Raw genomic sequence first — 15,649 nt, 5'->3', positions numbered from 1 at the left:
TTAGGAAATCTGTCCCGCGGAGACAAACTCAAATCTCAAAGATTTAACTTCAACTTTTAAGCTTGAATTGGTCCCCAATAATCCTAATTTACATTTTTACTTTAAAAGTCTCCAAGTAGAGTGTTGCTGCTCTCGTTACTGCACTCTCATAGAGAGGCAAAAGTAACTGCTGGTAGTGTGATGTGATCATGGAGGTTAGAAATATTCAAATGGTGTGGTTTATCACAAAGTGCTCCGTAAAAAAAGACGACCCCCTCCCCCTCCCCCCTCAACCTTGTGACGAAATTATGTATGGATTCAACACGGGTGTGGGTAACCCCGGCCCGGTGTAGGTAAACATTTCGGCGGCACACGTTTTTTTCATTGAAATGCATGAATGCAAGTCGGTTATGGCTCGCCCACAATAAAAACATTGCCCTCACAACACCGCGCACGTAGACTTGATGTCAAGTCTGAGATTACATAGTTATTCCTCTGCATCAGCCACGAAAAAAGCCCAACAACAAATTAGCTATCACACGCTAATGACGGAGGTTAAAGACACTGGACACTATTGTTAATTGTCAAAGACCAGTCTTCTCACTTGGTGTATCTCAACTTATGCATAAAATAACAAACCTGTGAAAATTTAAGCTCACTCGGTTGTAGAAGTTGTGAGATAATAATGAAAGAAAAAAACACCCTTGTCACACGAAGTTGTGTGCTTTCTGGTGCTTGATTTCGAGACCTCAAGTTCTAAACTTGAGGTCTTGAAATCAAATTCGTGGAAAATTACTTCTTTCTCGAAAACTAAGTCACTTCAGAGGGAGCTGTTTCTCACAATGTTTTATACTATAAACCTCTCCCCATTACTGGTAATTTAAGAAAGTTTTTGTTATGATACTTATTTTGAGTAATTACCGATAGTGTCCACTGCCTTTAATACAAAAGGGCGCTATTTCAGCCAAAATGTATTGGCGATCGGGTAGACTACAAAAACCACGATCGCAGACTTGAAACCAAGCCTACCGCTTATGAAGCGGCACAGCTATTCATGTAGAGGAATGGGACAATATCGTTCCCAAACATTGAAAGTGGAGCATACGGCCAATACAAAGGCAGTTCAACCCGAGAGACCGGGCCACTGGTCAGAAGACACTCTGAGCTCTAAGCATCAACAAGGTAGGGTTATGTTTCTTGTTTTGTCTGTTTGTTTGTTTGTTGTCTGTCTGTCTGTCTGTCTGTTAGTTTGTTTGTGTGTTTATTTGTTTGTTTGTTTGTTTGTTTGTTTGTTTGTTTGTTAGTTTGTTTGTTGTTTTTTTATTTGTTTGTTTGTTTGTTTGTTTGTTTGTTTGTTTGTTTGATGGCATTTTGTTTGCGGTACTATGCCATGTAACTTAAACTACACCTAACGGCGCATCTACTACTTCATACGAATGTAGAAACGCATCTTATGCTTTCACATGCGTGTGTCTCGCGGTTTCGAGTTGGCGAATTGACAAGAAATTAGCAACCAAGGTATATTATGTCATGGACAATTTTATCGTAGAGTGCAGTTATCTAGCTATAGTTGGGAACTGATGTTTTACTCTGACATGTTGACTACTATTATTCGTTTTCGAAGTTTTGGTTTCCTGCCTAGCCTACCAAATCTCGCCAGAGCAGCACCATACGATGTCAGTCACTACAGTTTCGTATAATGAAAGAAAAAAACGGTTACTGCGCAAATAAACCCTACAGCAAATAACCAATGAATGAACAACATAACAGTGACCCGCATACACAGTATTCCATTAACATTTTTGTGAAGCAAGAACAAAACAAACAGGCTTTTATTGTATTTGGGGAAAGTCTATAGCTTCATATTTCTATATAGAAATGTTTGCACCAGGTAATGACTATCTCTAATGCGCTGGTTCTGAAAGGAACAACTGGTGTTACCGCAAATGGTGTTACCGCAAACCTTTCCATATCGTATTTATTTCCACCATGCAAAGTTTCAAATCCTATTCAGATATCTATCAACCACGTACTTTACTTTGATCATACTCATATAGAGCAAGCACAGAGCCTTTGTCCTATTCTGTTGATGCCGAATGAAAGTGCTTTATAATCTGTCCATGGTCTGTCACTTCAGGAAACGCTAGCTGTGACCTTGACCGAAAGAGGTCAAGCACTGTGGTGGAGGAACTAGTACCGTGCTGGGCCTAATTTCATGGCTCCGCTTATCAACAAATTCTGCGCTTACGAACATAACTATGACGACACTATCAGACAATGCAGATGTATAAATACCCCCCCCCCCCACCCAAAAAAAAAAACACAAAAAAAAAACAAAAAAAAAAAAACCTTAGTGCAGATTACACGCTATATAAGCGCCTGCATGTAAGGGCCTATTCATCGTATTACCGCGGTGGTTGTGCACCTGGCACACAACACCAAAACCAGAATGTTCGATATTTAGACATTATTTTGAATCCATAACATGAAGGATAATGGGCCAAACGGTCATGGTCGTATGTTGTAGGCCTACAGATCGTGACTACCCTATGGTATGGTGTTCTGTGTGTGTGTCAGTGCCCCCCCCCCCCTTTTAAAGGCACTGGACACTATTGGTAATTTCTCATAATAATTTATTGTTAGCGTTTACTCGGTTAGCGTTTACTCGGTAACGAGCGGTTTGTGGTTTTAACTATTGGCTGGTCCATTGTGTGGTTTATATTTTTAGAAATCTGTTACGCTCTTTGGCTATTTTTGCTCTTGTTTGCAGCTATTTTTAATGTGTACAGCGCCTTGGGGTCCAGTCATGGATGTAAGGCGCTTTATAAGCGTTGTTTATTATTATTATTATTATTATTTTTATTATTATTATTATTATTTATAGTATAAAACATTGTGAAAGGCGGTTTAAAAAAATGTCATTTTAGGGGCTATAGAAACTGGCATTTTGTTCTCCACAAAATGAAATGATTCTCAAAATGGTTTTTAACACTGTTTGAAAGTTGCACCGCATCTAACCAAGTAAGGTTTTATTGACAACCAGTTCTCTTCCAACTTATGATTATCCGTGTGCTAAAAACTCTCAACCCTTATGTACGCCGCGTTGTTTCCTGATTTGAAATCAACACGCCCATGGTGTTAACCAGTGCCTAGCCTTGATCAAGGCTGTGTAGACAATAACTCTAGCTAAAACCATAGAGCAAGGATAAACCCAAGCCGCCCGAATGCGATATAATACAACCAGTCCCCCGACTGACTCTGTGCTTCCTTGGTAGGAGCGTAAAAAGGGAATACTTAAAATACGGAACATTTTTTTGAGGATGGCAATTCTATACAACAGGAAAAAAATGCAAGCGGGGGCGATCGCGGTTGCTGAGTGATAATGAACAGCAACGTCTTGTACCAAGACTAACATCCTGGGTTCGTAAACTCCCTTAGTGCCTCCAGGGAGTGGGAGTGGGCAGTGACAAACAGCTGAACAAGTGTACCGAGTGAAGGGTCTGCAGGTTCAATCATACTAGAGACATGCTCAGTTTGCGACAGCTGTCTATTTATAATTTTGTTATATCTCATCAGGCTGAGTTACTACGGAATGAGCGAAAAGACTAGGTGTCTGGCAGAACTAAAGGTAATATTCTTTTTGGTCATTGCAATTTGCATGCAATATTATGTTTGATTTTAGTTCCAGTTTGCAAGGAGGGTTTCTGCTTAGGCGATTGATATGACTTGACATTTCTTCTGTGTGCAATTAAAGGAAGTGACATGTGAGTTACCTAAACATTTCGACTGCAGACGATGCTTTAAAGGAACCACAAGTCGTTTTTTTCGTTTTATTTATTTATTATGACGTGTTAGAGTATTAATTTTGTGATTTTACTAGGAACGTCACGATTTGTTCTGTACTTTATAACACTAAGAATGTACTATATTTCCAGAATTTAATTTAGAATTATAATTTGGAATAATATTAATAACATAATATTAACGTGTGTTGTTAAACAATATAAAAACTATCAACGCACCGGCAGTATAGCGAGCGATTTCCATAGCGTAGAAGCAAATTGCTTCACAAATTTATTCAGTTCCTACTCAAAAATCATCACTTGCTACTCAATATTGGCATTCAGTTTTCACAAAATAGGTTCAGTCTCTTTTTTTTTCTTTTGCTGTGAAAAATTGCTGGATGCAATCGTTCCTTGATGAGTACACACACAAAGAGAAGGGGTTCGCCCCGGTGTGGTTGGCGCTGCGCGTTTATCTTCAGTCATGATTTTGAAGGCTTTTTATTAAGTAACGAGATATACAACTCATCTGCTGACTTCTTACGCGTATATGGAGGTAGACAACTTAATCCAATGTTTAGAGTATGCATTGTGTCGCCAGAATCGCTGCTTCTTCACATCCAAGATAAAGTCATTGAAATTTGCCGGTAATCTTGCCTTTGAAGCATAGTACTAGACATACCTCCCCTCTGTGTTGGTTTTGTCTTGGTATTGTTAAGCCTCATTGGATTGTTGGATTAGTTGATGGTGGGGGCTACCTCCATGATTGAATTATACAGAAAGATCTAAATGCAATGTTTCCTTTTCTTACTATCAATCACGGGACCCTCCTATGGGTGCGTTCAGACACGGTACTAAAGTTGGTTTAACTCATGGTTCAACTCGATTGATATATTCCTCCATGGTTCAACACAGTGTGTCTGAACGGATCTAAAGTTAGCCCGAATTGAGTTCAACCCACAAGATAAACCGTCCAGGGAGGGGGATAATCTTTAGACCGCTTCGGGTTTATCTTTTAACACCGTGTGTGGACAGAGTAAAAAAGACCTCATCCGGTTTAACTCGCAACAGGCGACCCATTGACCTCCGTAATCATTACGTAAACACACGGTGACCAATGAGCAGGGCAATAAACAGGATGTTAGAGTAAGGGGGTCGCGTTTTCTTTGACCTCTTAAAACCAATAGCTTCCGCGATATCAACATCATTCCTTGAAAACAAGTATTTACCGGGTGGAACCCTTTTTGTGCACAGGATTTGACAATTCCTCAGTGATTTTCTCAGTTGGTGGTGATTCCTTCTTGGAAAACATGCTGGGCTTGCTGTCTGAGTTTGGCCTTATGGGTAGCGTAGTGCCGGTGATGATGTTTGCCGGACTGTCTTTCATAGTCATGGGTGTGTTTAACTCTCGGCGCCCGTCAGGATTTCCACCAGGACCAGCGCCTCTTCCGTTCGTTGGCAACATTAAAGGTGAGTGTTTAAAAAAAGAGTTGTTTCTTTAAGCCAGGAAAAGCCATTTAAAACAATTGATGTCTGAAAAATTCTGGTTTCAACTCGACGTTTCGATCAGAGGCTGGTCCAGAAGACGATCAGAGCATTATACTGATCGAAACGTCGAAACTGTATGTGTTACCCCAAACCTTTCCATACTGAAATACTGGTTCTTTACTTAGTTATTCGGTGTATGTGGAGTGGGTGGGTGGGTCAACTTTCGAACCTTTAACACTGACAATTCTGAATGACCCCTTATCCTTTAAATTGCTGGGTAAATATTATTGGATTTCCCAATGTGTGCAGTTTGTGTTAAGATAAAGTCCCCATTCTTGCGAATTTGGAAAGGCATCGAGAAGTGCATGCTGTTTGAAGCTTCAATCCGCGTTCATTACTTATGCTTATATTTGGCCCTGTTTTTTAACAGACATTTTCCTTAAAAGCGACAAAACTTTTCGGGAATGAAAAACTCTTTTAGAGAAGTGAATAATACTCTTGTAACTAAAGAGTGACAGATTCGGACCTCTGTATGTTCCGGCAACCCTATGTTCCGAAACCACCGACAATAAAAGTCTATGGTTAGGGTTAAGGTTAGGGCTAAAGGGTCACGATGGGTGTCGAAACTCGAAACAAGGGATGTCTGAACATAGGGGTGTAACCAACTTAGTGGTATTATGTTTGATCCCAATTACTAAAGGTCCCAAAGGCTATCACAACCGCACCCTTGGTTTTGATGATTCAACTCGGTGTGTGGTAACTTTCACATTCATTTTTCCCTCCACTGTAGACGTCAATTCTTTTGTTAACCTCATTTAATTGCATACTGAAAAACTCCCTTAATAAAAACCGCACTAAAGTACAAGCCATAGGCCCTATAACAATTTACGTGGGAAAAAGAAGAAAGTACACACAAGAGACATTCACAATGGCCTAAGGAAACTCAATAAATGGCGACAAAAAGAACATTTCACAGAGCAGAAAAGAAGGGAATGTTGGTAATCACTCTTAATGGTAACAACTTTTGATTAAGAGCCTTCATCAGGTTTCTAAAATATACAGCGTTTGAGAAACACTTCACTTTGGAAAAGATATCAGTTTTTATGGCAAACAATTTGAAAGCGTAATCATGTATTCCTATTTGGGAGATTTCTTCCGTGGCGTGGACATTATTCGCTCCGGAATTTAGGCGGTATCTCGAAAACGCTGCCTCCTTTTGATATGAAATGTTCCACGATTAAAAAAAAAAATACTTTGCATCTAACCAACCTCCAAGTAGTTCAATCTTAACGTGGAGGTCTTTCTCCATGCTGAGACTCAGGGATTCAACGGTTGCATTGTCCTGTTGAAGACCATTTATTTCTTTAATATAGCTTGAACCAAACAATCAAGTTAGAAAGTCTTACATTGTATTGTTTTGAGAAAATAGAATTAGCTGTTGCAAACAACTTACCAACCAAATGGACCGAGAGTATAAATGCAAAAGATAGTTAATGGCCTGACGTTTCGACCCTAGCAGAGTCTTTCTCGAAGGCTAAATGACAACACAACAAACATGAACAGGTAACTAAGTGAAACATGAGCAGTGAAGTGGAAATACATGAATGGGGTTAGAAAGTATACATTGTATTGTTTTGTTTCAGATATTACCAAAGAAGGGACGCCGCTGTGGGTATTGATGGTGGAAATGAGCAAGATCTACGGCGATGTTTTCTCCATCAAGCTGGGTACGAAATGGTACGTGGTGTTAAACAGCTACGAGGTTATCCACGAAGGCTTGGCCGATCCATCGCTGGCACTGGCAGACAGACCACACTACTATTCAAGTAAGTGACATTAGCCCTAGTCTGGTCCCCTGTCTGTATCCGAAAGACAGGTATTGGTGTTACAAAATCAGTGATTTCATTGGATAAACTTGCAGTGACGTTATAATCTTTCCATCTGTGTTTCAATACTGTTCGTTGTTCGTTAGTTTGGATGTCTGTGTACACCCAAACCAAACAGTGTCCACCAGACCTCGAAAAGGCAAATGACAAATATAGTATTTGCATGCCAAAGAATCCCTACAGAATGGCGTCACTCTTTTTGTAATAAAAGATTACATTCCACCTATACATTTTCTTTCTAGCGGATATTTTTAGCGAGGATTATCGCGATCTGGGCTACACCAACTATTGTCCAACGTGGGTCTTACATCGAGAATACGCCCTCAATTGTTTCAAGTAGGTTCCATTTTGTTTTGTATCATTAATGATTTTGTATTCCTATTTAAAGATGCCAGGGGTGAGTTTCACAAAGGGTTTAGACGAGGCTTATCTCGCCGCAAAGAACTCGTCCTAACTTTGGACCATGGCCTTAAGTTATGTTTAACTCCAAAACCAAAAGGATTGTATTTTTGGCCGATTTGACCAGTAGTTTCCAATATTAAACAGATAATTTGTTGATATTCTCTCGTTGTCTGAATCATTAAATTAGCTCAGTGGCACGTCCATCATGTATAAACAATTTTGCAAGTTTCATTTATTTTCAAATAATAAACCACAAGGGAAACTGACTGTGGGTCAGTGCATGGAGGAATAGTGCTAAATGATTTGAGATTGACAAAGACTTGGCGAATTTGGTGCTCTGTTTGTGGCATTTCAAAGGTTTGTGTATGTTTTTGTTTGGTTGGCACAAATTATCTGTCAAAACTCGTTCACAAAAAAGAGACCATGGTCGTTTAGAGGCATAACCGCACAAAAGATCATGGCAGTAAAAGTTAGTAGTCCGTATAGCCTTTTGATCATCAATAATGACTTGGCACCATTTACTGGCCTTTTGAGGTCACGCGGTCACCAAGCGCTGCAGCAGACACTTCGCGCTCCTTCCCCCACCACCCTTTATTTGACGATAACGCACATTTATGTCAGAATAACCCAAGCAATATAGTATGGGGTACACAATGGTTCAGTAATAAGTAACATTATAAAGAGACAACATTGAGGTATAAGGTGAAGCGAATGCTTTTACCCTTGCCTATGGACAGACAAATATTTAGTATATAGTACAACCATGTAGAGCTAAATCTTTATAGCTCTATGGGTACAACCAATGCATTGCAATGTACGGTATAAATGAACCTACAGCCCACGTTATTAAAGGAACACGTTGCCTTTGGATCGGACGAGTTGGTCGATAAAAAGCGTTTGCAACCATTTGTAAATGCATATGATTGGAAAGATGTTGTAAAAGTAGAATACAATGATCTACACAAATAGCCCTCGAAATTGCGTGGTTTTCCTTTTACATCGTCGACTAACACAGTCGGCCATTGATGGGAGTTAAATTTTTGACTCCCATAAATTGCCGACCGTGTTTCCTCGCGACGTAAAAGGGAAACCGTGCAATTCCGAGGCATGTTTGTGTGGATCATTATATTCTACTTTTAAATTATCTATCTAACCATTTGCATTTAATAACAAACGGTTACAAATGCTTTTCGAAGACCAACTCGACCGATCCAAGGCAACGTGCTCCTTTAATTTTCCATAAGGGGGACGGTATCTCCGGCGGACTGGGGCACCGGCAGTCTCGCGGAATGGTTGCGGTATATAACGTGAGCCGTTTCGCTATCACCGCGACAGACCTTAACGACTTGTACACAAGTCTACGCTTTGGTTGTGTTATTATCGTTAAAACAGACGTTATTCACTGTCAGCATGATGATCTGACAAACCCCTTGGGGACAGTTGCCTCTACCAATAATTTACCAGCCTACCTATTTCCCCCAAGAAACATTACAGCCCTCCACAAGAAAGTCATGGTATAATTTTTTCGGACGTTCGTTTTGGGTGGCTGCTTGAGTAGAGTATTCGGTGAGGAGGAAACGATGGTGGTCCGTCTTATATATAAACTACCAAGGACCAGTCTTTGCTCTATACAAGCACGGAGGAACTCCCTCCATGCTAAGAGTGATCCTTTATACCTTTTTAGACCGTCTTTACAGAAGGAGTAATCTTAAGCATTCCGCTCGTTGTAATAATTAATAACACTTATACAACACGAGGTTAATCTAACTTGTAGTTTTCTACACAACGCAAAATGGTGTAGTCTAAAATGACAAGGGAAATTCATGAACGCCCCATTTCATCATTTATAAACAAAATCTCAATACTCATTTTACGGGACAGTTTCTTTTAAAAATGTGAGCTTTGATGTTTTCCTTTTTGAGCTGAATTCAAATCGTTTGAAGTCAAAGCTCTGTGGCTCTTTTGTAAACTTATGACGCCAAACAGATGAAAGGTCTACACCAGCAATTTAGAGACGATAGCCTGGGGGGACAGAACATCCTTTACATTCCATGTATCACCTCAGGCCATCCAAACACACGGAGCGTTAGAAACGGGTTGTAGAATATGTAGCTCTGTTTATTTATTTTAGCTAAGGCCAGAATAGTTAAGGAGAGAGAGAGAGGTCATTTGCACTTCTTGTTTTGTAGATACTTGTGTTTTCTAAAGAGAAAAATACAAAGAACATAAGGTTTGTTGAGGCTATATTTTGCGCATGCAGGAAAAATCGCTGGGTAGATAAATATTGTATATATAATGGGTGGATTCACTCGTTTCTGGGTAAATTGTACAAGTATTTTGTTTTTCAAATAACGATGTTTTATTGCAAAAAATTCAATGTAGAAATTGTGCTTCAGGTATGTAGTACATGAGACGTCCTGACTTTGTTTACAAGATTATTAAGGTCCAATGGCTATGTTTTGTTGACAGGAAGGTAAGCAGCAATAAACAACTTGACGTTTCAGTCAACAAGCAGTTCACTGACTACGTGGAACCATTCTTGCAGCAGGAGGGACCGGCAGATGGGATAGCTCTGGGGCAGATAATGGCCATGGGAACCCTCGTCACATGGTGCTTCGGACCCGAGTGAGAAAAGTAGTTTTGTGATGGAGCTCTTTGAAATTGGGTCACATGGGGGGGGGGGGCAATTAACTTTTTGAGTTTTATACGTGGCTGAAAAGAGCATTCAACAAGCTTCATGTTAACACATCTAACACATATCTGTGTCATTCTTGATTTCAAAGTTATGACCTTTTAAAGTATAAATACGTCACAATCTGAAAATGACCCGTAATGGAGAAGCAGCCTATTTAATAAAAAAAACATAAAATATTTTATGTAAAAAAACAATTTATATTAAGAAAATAGGGAAATCGCCAAACATTAAGGATAGATATTAGTTGGTGGAGCACCGGAACATTAACTCGGTATGTCGCAGGTTTAAGTCCCACTTTATCTTAGTTCAATATTTTGTCTTCTCCGTTCTGGCAGGAACGAGAAGCTTCACCGTGATCTTGTGAAGGTAGTGAGCGTGGACTGCAGCATGAACCTCGTGGGCAGGAGAATGCCTGCAGATATTTTCCCGTTTCTCAAATACCTCCCACTCTCGTCCAATAGCGAGGTAATAAACGTTGTGGGAAAGTTCATGCAGATCCTCACAACTGAGTTCCTTCAACGCCGTGACATGTACAATGAAGGTATTAGTACAAATAGACTTGGAATGTTTTCCCCGCTCACATGGGGGACTCCATTTTATTGAAAAATCCGATATTGTCACATAAAGTGAATTTTGACATTTCCCTTCCTCTTTAATGGCCTGACGTTCCGAGCCTACAACAGAGTCTTTCTCGAAGGCTAAAATTACAACACAAAATGCATATCATGGGTATATTACTGTTGAAGCAGTCAAATGGAAAGAAGTGAAAAGACATCGAAAACAGTCAAGTGGAAAGAAATTAGGAGAGTGGCAGACCCAGACGGCAAACTTGACTGCTTCTGTTATACCTGTTTGTGTTGTCATTTAGCGTTATAGAACTATTTTCGGCATGTGTACCATTTTTGACGGTAAAGCAGTTTGCAACAGCCAAATTCTGAAGGTCACTATAATGGAGATTAAGCTTCAACTTTTCTGCTGCTATTTTTTTGTTATCTACGGCGGTTCCTACGTGCGATTCAAAGCAATCATCGTCAACAATTTGTTTCTAAGGAAGTTCAGGTTATTGTTTAAATCAGTTTGGCAGAGTTTAAAGACATTGTACACTAAAGGTAATTGTCAAAGACTAGCCTTTACAGTTGGTGTATCTCAACATATGCATAAAATAACAAACCTGTGAAAATTTGAGCTCAATCGTTCGTCGAAGTTGCGAGATAATAATGAAAGAAAAAAAACACTCTTGTAACACGAAGTTGTGTGCTTTCAGATGCTAGATTTGGAAATCTCAAATTCTAAATCTGAGGTCTCGAAAACTACGTTACTTCAGAGGGAGCCGTTTCTCAGAATGTTTTATACTATCAACAGCTCCCCATTACCAAGAAAGGTTTCATGCTAATAACTATTTTGAGTAATTACCAATAGTGTCCACTGCCTTTAACGATTGTCGAATTTCGTTTACAGAAGACGAGCTGACTGATTTGTGTGGGGCATTGATACGAGCACAGAAGGCTGTTAAGAAAGAGGAGCAGTACGAGTTCCTAACTGATGTACACGTTGTGCAAGTTATTGCTTCGTCATTCAGAGGTAAAACACACAAGACAGTGAGCCCTAATTTGCTACCTCATCATTTTATTTCATATATTCTGGTTGTGAAGCCAATGACTCTCAGAAAAGTTAACTCACTCAAGTATAGCCCCAAAAAATCGCGAGAAGACAAGGAAAGAAGTTTTCACTTTTAGATGTGGGAGGAAAGCCCCAGAGAATTATTCCCAGGAAAATCATAGTTATCGCTTCGTCATTCAGAGGTAAAACGCCAAATCGTAAAAATTAATAATTTCTGCCTCATCATTTCATTTCGTTGGTTGTGAAGCCAGCGACTCTCAGAAAAGCAAACTCACTGTAGTATCCAAGAAATGGAGAGAAGAAAGGAAAAGAAGTTTCACTCTTAGATGTGGGAGGAAAACCCCATCAGAGAATTATTCTCGAGGGTCCATTTCTGAGGCGGACAACTTTCAAAGCTTCATAACTAAAGTCTTACATGAACAAACACTAACGGTGTCACATTCCATGGCAGCATAGATATAGGTCTGGAAGAAACCTGTAGGTATAGGGCAACGTCAGGACCCTGTTGTCCCGTTGGGGGCGGCAATAGATGACCGGGCGCTCTAAATAGACCGTGAAGTAATTAACATTTTACTTTTCCCACTACTATACTACAGGCTCCATCGGTTACCTGACCACTACATACTGGGGGCTTGCCATACTTGCCGAGTACCCGGACATCCAGGCTAAAGTTGCCAAGGAGGTTGCCGAGGTCATCGGGAACGAACGCCTCCCGTCACTGGACGATCGAGATGCCATGCCGTACACGCAGGCGTTCCTCTCGGAGGTTCTGAGGTTCGGTTCCGTAGCCCCGATGGGTGTACCTCGTTCGGCGCGTGAAGACACCAAACTGAGTACGTATTTTAACGAAGTATACCTTTATTTTGCAACGTCCGTCCGCAAGTTTTTTAAAACTTTGGCAAAAGTACGTAGGCCCTACGGGCGATGTGGCATGAGATTCTGTCCCCACACGGAGAACTGTGTACAAACTTCTTCTGATAGCGTCCTTCATAATCCTCTCCCAGCCCAATTTTATCTTCCTGGCTAGCGGTGGTTGGTTGAATGGCTTCCGACTTGCACCCCAAACAAAGATACTTTGAGGGAGACCGCCAACCATAGGGCTATAGGTAGCTCAGTTGGTAGAGCGCTGACACGTTAATCCGGAGATCACTGGTTCGAATCCCGCTCTATAGTCAGTTCTTATTAATGTGCAACCCTATTTTATTAACAGAAATATGTGTCTATTTTGTAGGGGATTTCGATATTCCTAAGGATACCGTCATCTTGTATAATATATACGGGGTTCATTTTGACGAGACGAACTACGCAAAACCAGAGGAATTCAACCCAGGTACGTAAAACTTTGACACCAACGGTATTGTGGTATCATGCAATGTGCGCGCGCCTTCGTGGTCTATTAGTGAACGAAAACCTTTTCTAAGAACGTCTATGAAGCGAGAAGAAACAACATGACAGAAAAATAAATCGGCTCCTGATGCAACGAAACCCAGATCTTTAAAGCTCATCTCTGATACTTAAAAAAAAAAAAAAGATATTGCCAACAATCCGGAGCGAATAATAATAATAATAATATGTGCACGCAAGAAGAACGAACCCTTAGGAGATCTGAGAAGTGTTTTCTCAGATTCAAATTTTGGGCCACAAAAACCGCTTGTTTAGGGAAAGGCCTTATAAAACCACATTATTTCGAAGTGGAAATGTTTCTTAAAATGCTAGACGCTGCTGTAAGCTTCTAACCAAAGATTTTTTATTGTCAAACGTGATTACCAAACGTTTAGGGCCTACATACAATCCCTTGAATCCCTTGTACTAACTAGTGATCATAACATCCAGTTGTACAATCCCTTGTACTAACTAGTGATCATAACATCCAGTTGTACAATCCCTTGTACTAACTAGTGATCATAACATCCAGTTGTACTATCCCTTGGACTAACTAGTGATCATAACATCCAGTTGTACAATCCCTTGTACTAACTAGTGATCATAACATCCAGTTGTACAATCCCTTGTACTAACTAGTGATCATAACATCCAGTTGTACAATCCCTTGTACTAACTAGTGATCATAACATCCAGTTGTACAATCCCTTGTACTAACTAGTGATCATAACATCCAGTTGTACTATCCCTTGGACTAACTAGTGATCATAACATCCAGTTGTACAATCCCTTGTACTAACTAGTGATCATAACATCCAGTTGTACAATCCCTTGTACTAACTAGTGATCATAACATCCAGTTGTACAATCCCTTGTACTAACTAGTGATCATAACATCCAGTTGTACAATCCCTTGTACTAACTAGTGATCATAACATCCAGTTGTACAATCCCTTGTACTAACTAGTGATCATAACATCCATTTCGTTCGTTCCCCCCTTCTTTTAGACCGGTTCATCGGTGAAGACGGCTCGTTCAGCCGCCCGGAGAAGATCATCCCATTCGGTATGGGCGTCCGAAGATGTCTTGGGGAATTCCAAGCCGAGTCGTTCCTCTTTCTCACCTTCTGTCGTCTTCTTCAGGGGTATCGGTTAGCTAAGATCGACGGTGCAGACGGCGTGGAGGGAGGGGAGAGCTTGCTCGGTCAGGACCTAGAAGTCCAGGGATCAAGATGGCCCATGCCATTTCAAGTCAACGTGTCGAAAAACGAGTAAACGCAGTTTTGATAATCACAGTATGCAGGCTTGTTATAATTTCGGTGTCTATCAGTTGGACATCACGCACAGCTTGCAACAATTTATTGTTTTGTTATACCTTGGCAATAGTTTGTAAGGTGGGGACCAAACAATATTATGTAGGCCTATATTTATATTTCTTAATGTTTAATTTGCGAAATTAATTTCGCTGTTTACTTTAACTTACCTAGTTGTGATTTCGAACTTTGGTCGAATTTCATATCTCGCCTTTGAAAAAGGAGAACAACTATTTGGAGTCGTTCCAACTTCATTACAACGTAATTGCCACAATTAAAAGAAAGACAAACATTGGCGGCTGGCAGAAGAAATATTGCTCCACTGTTGCATGTACAATTTGCACAGGAGTGTGTTAAGCAATACCAGTGTACATGACAACCTCATACCCGGGGTTTTTCGTGTTGTTGAACCAAGCTTGAAACAAATGCCAGCCACGTGGAGAACGGCCCGTGTCAAAACACATAACTTCCACTTTATATGTAGTAATAGGGCCTAATAAATACATCTTCCCGGTATTTTATGTTTGATTTACAATACATGCAGGCCTGTATGCTTCGTTTTTGAAAGGGCAAGGACACCAAGGAATTTTCTCTTTAGCAAAGGGCACCCTATGAGGAAATTGTAAATTTCTACTGGAGCATTTCAAGGGCACCAAGGCAATGACAAGGGGCAACGGAGGCAATCGCCTTCATTGCCTCCGTGAAGTATCAGGCCTGTACATATATTAATTTTTCTTAAGTAACCTGTTGATGATGGCTTTTCCGTAAATGTTAAGTTTTACAAAGTTTACTGCAAGATATCAGAATACTCATGATTTGCAATTGATTTTTCTTTTAACAAATCAGTTTTATTGGAAGAAGTAGTTACTAGAATACAATCAAACGTTTTTGTACAGTCGAAAATATACAATCACAAAATGCTTTTGTGATGGAAGTTGGAATATATGTACATTCATTTAAAAAAGTAAAGATAGACTACTGGCATTTTGGGGGACTAATTTTCATAATATTAATTTTGTGGGGGAGGTAATGTGACTTTAACAAGGTGTAATGGAAGTTGGAATGGGTTATTCGTTTAAAGAATTGTAATGAAATTTTTCGT

General features: G+C 40.1%; 1 protein-coding gene across 1 annotated transcript; it reads left to right on the top strand.

The window, feature by feature from the left end:
- Positions 1–1,057: 1,057 nt before the first annotated feature.
- On the top strand, positions 1,058–15,630 carry LOC139953051 (vitamin D 25-hydroxylase-like). The gene is made up of 11 exons (XM_071952449.1): positions 1,058–1,161; positions 3,556–3,607; positions 5,016–5,231; positions 6,893–7,075; positions 7,378–7,471; positions 10,007–10,162; positions 10,568–10,773; positions 11,691–11,813; positions 12,449–12,685; positions 13,084–13,182; positions 14,244–15,630. Exons 3-11 carry the CDS (start codon positions 5,072–5,074, stop codon positions 14,507–14,509), a joined length of 1,524 nt encoding a protein of 507 aa, XP_071808550.1. The 5' UTR covers positions 1,058–1,161; positions 3,556–3,607; positions 5,016–5,071; the 3' UTR covers positions 14,510–15,630.
- The last annotated feature ends 19 nt before the right edge of the window (positions 15,631–15,649 follow it).

This window comes from Asterias amurensis, chromosome 21, assembly GCF_032118995.1.
Source record: "Asterias amurensis chromosome 21, ASM3211899v1".
In the NCBI taxonomy this organism is placed as follows: Eukaryota; Metazoa; Echinodermata; class Asteroidea; order Forcipulatida; family Asteriidae; genus Asterias; species Asterias amurensis.
Note: the sequence above shows the minus strand (reverse complement) of the source record. Positions and strands in the feature narration are given on the sequence as shown.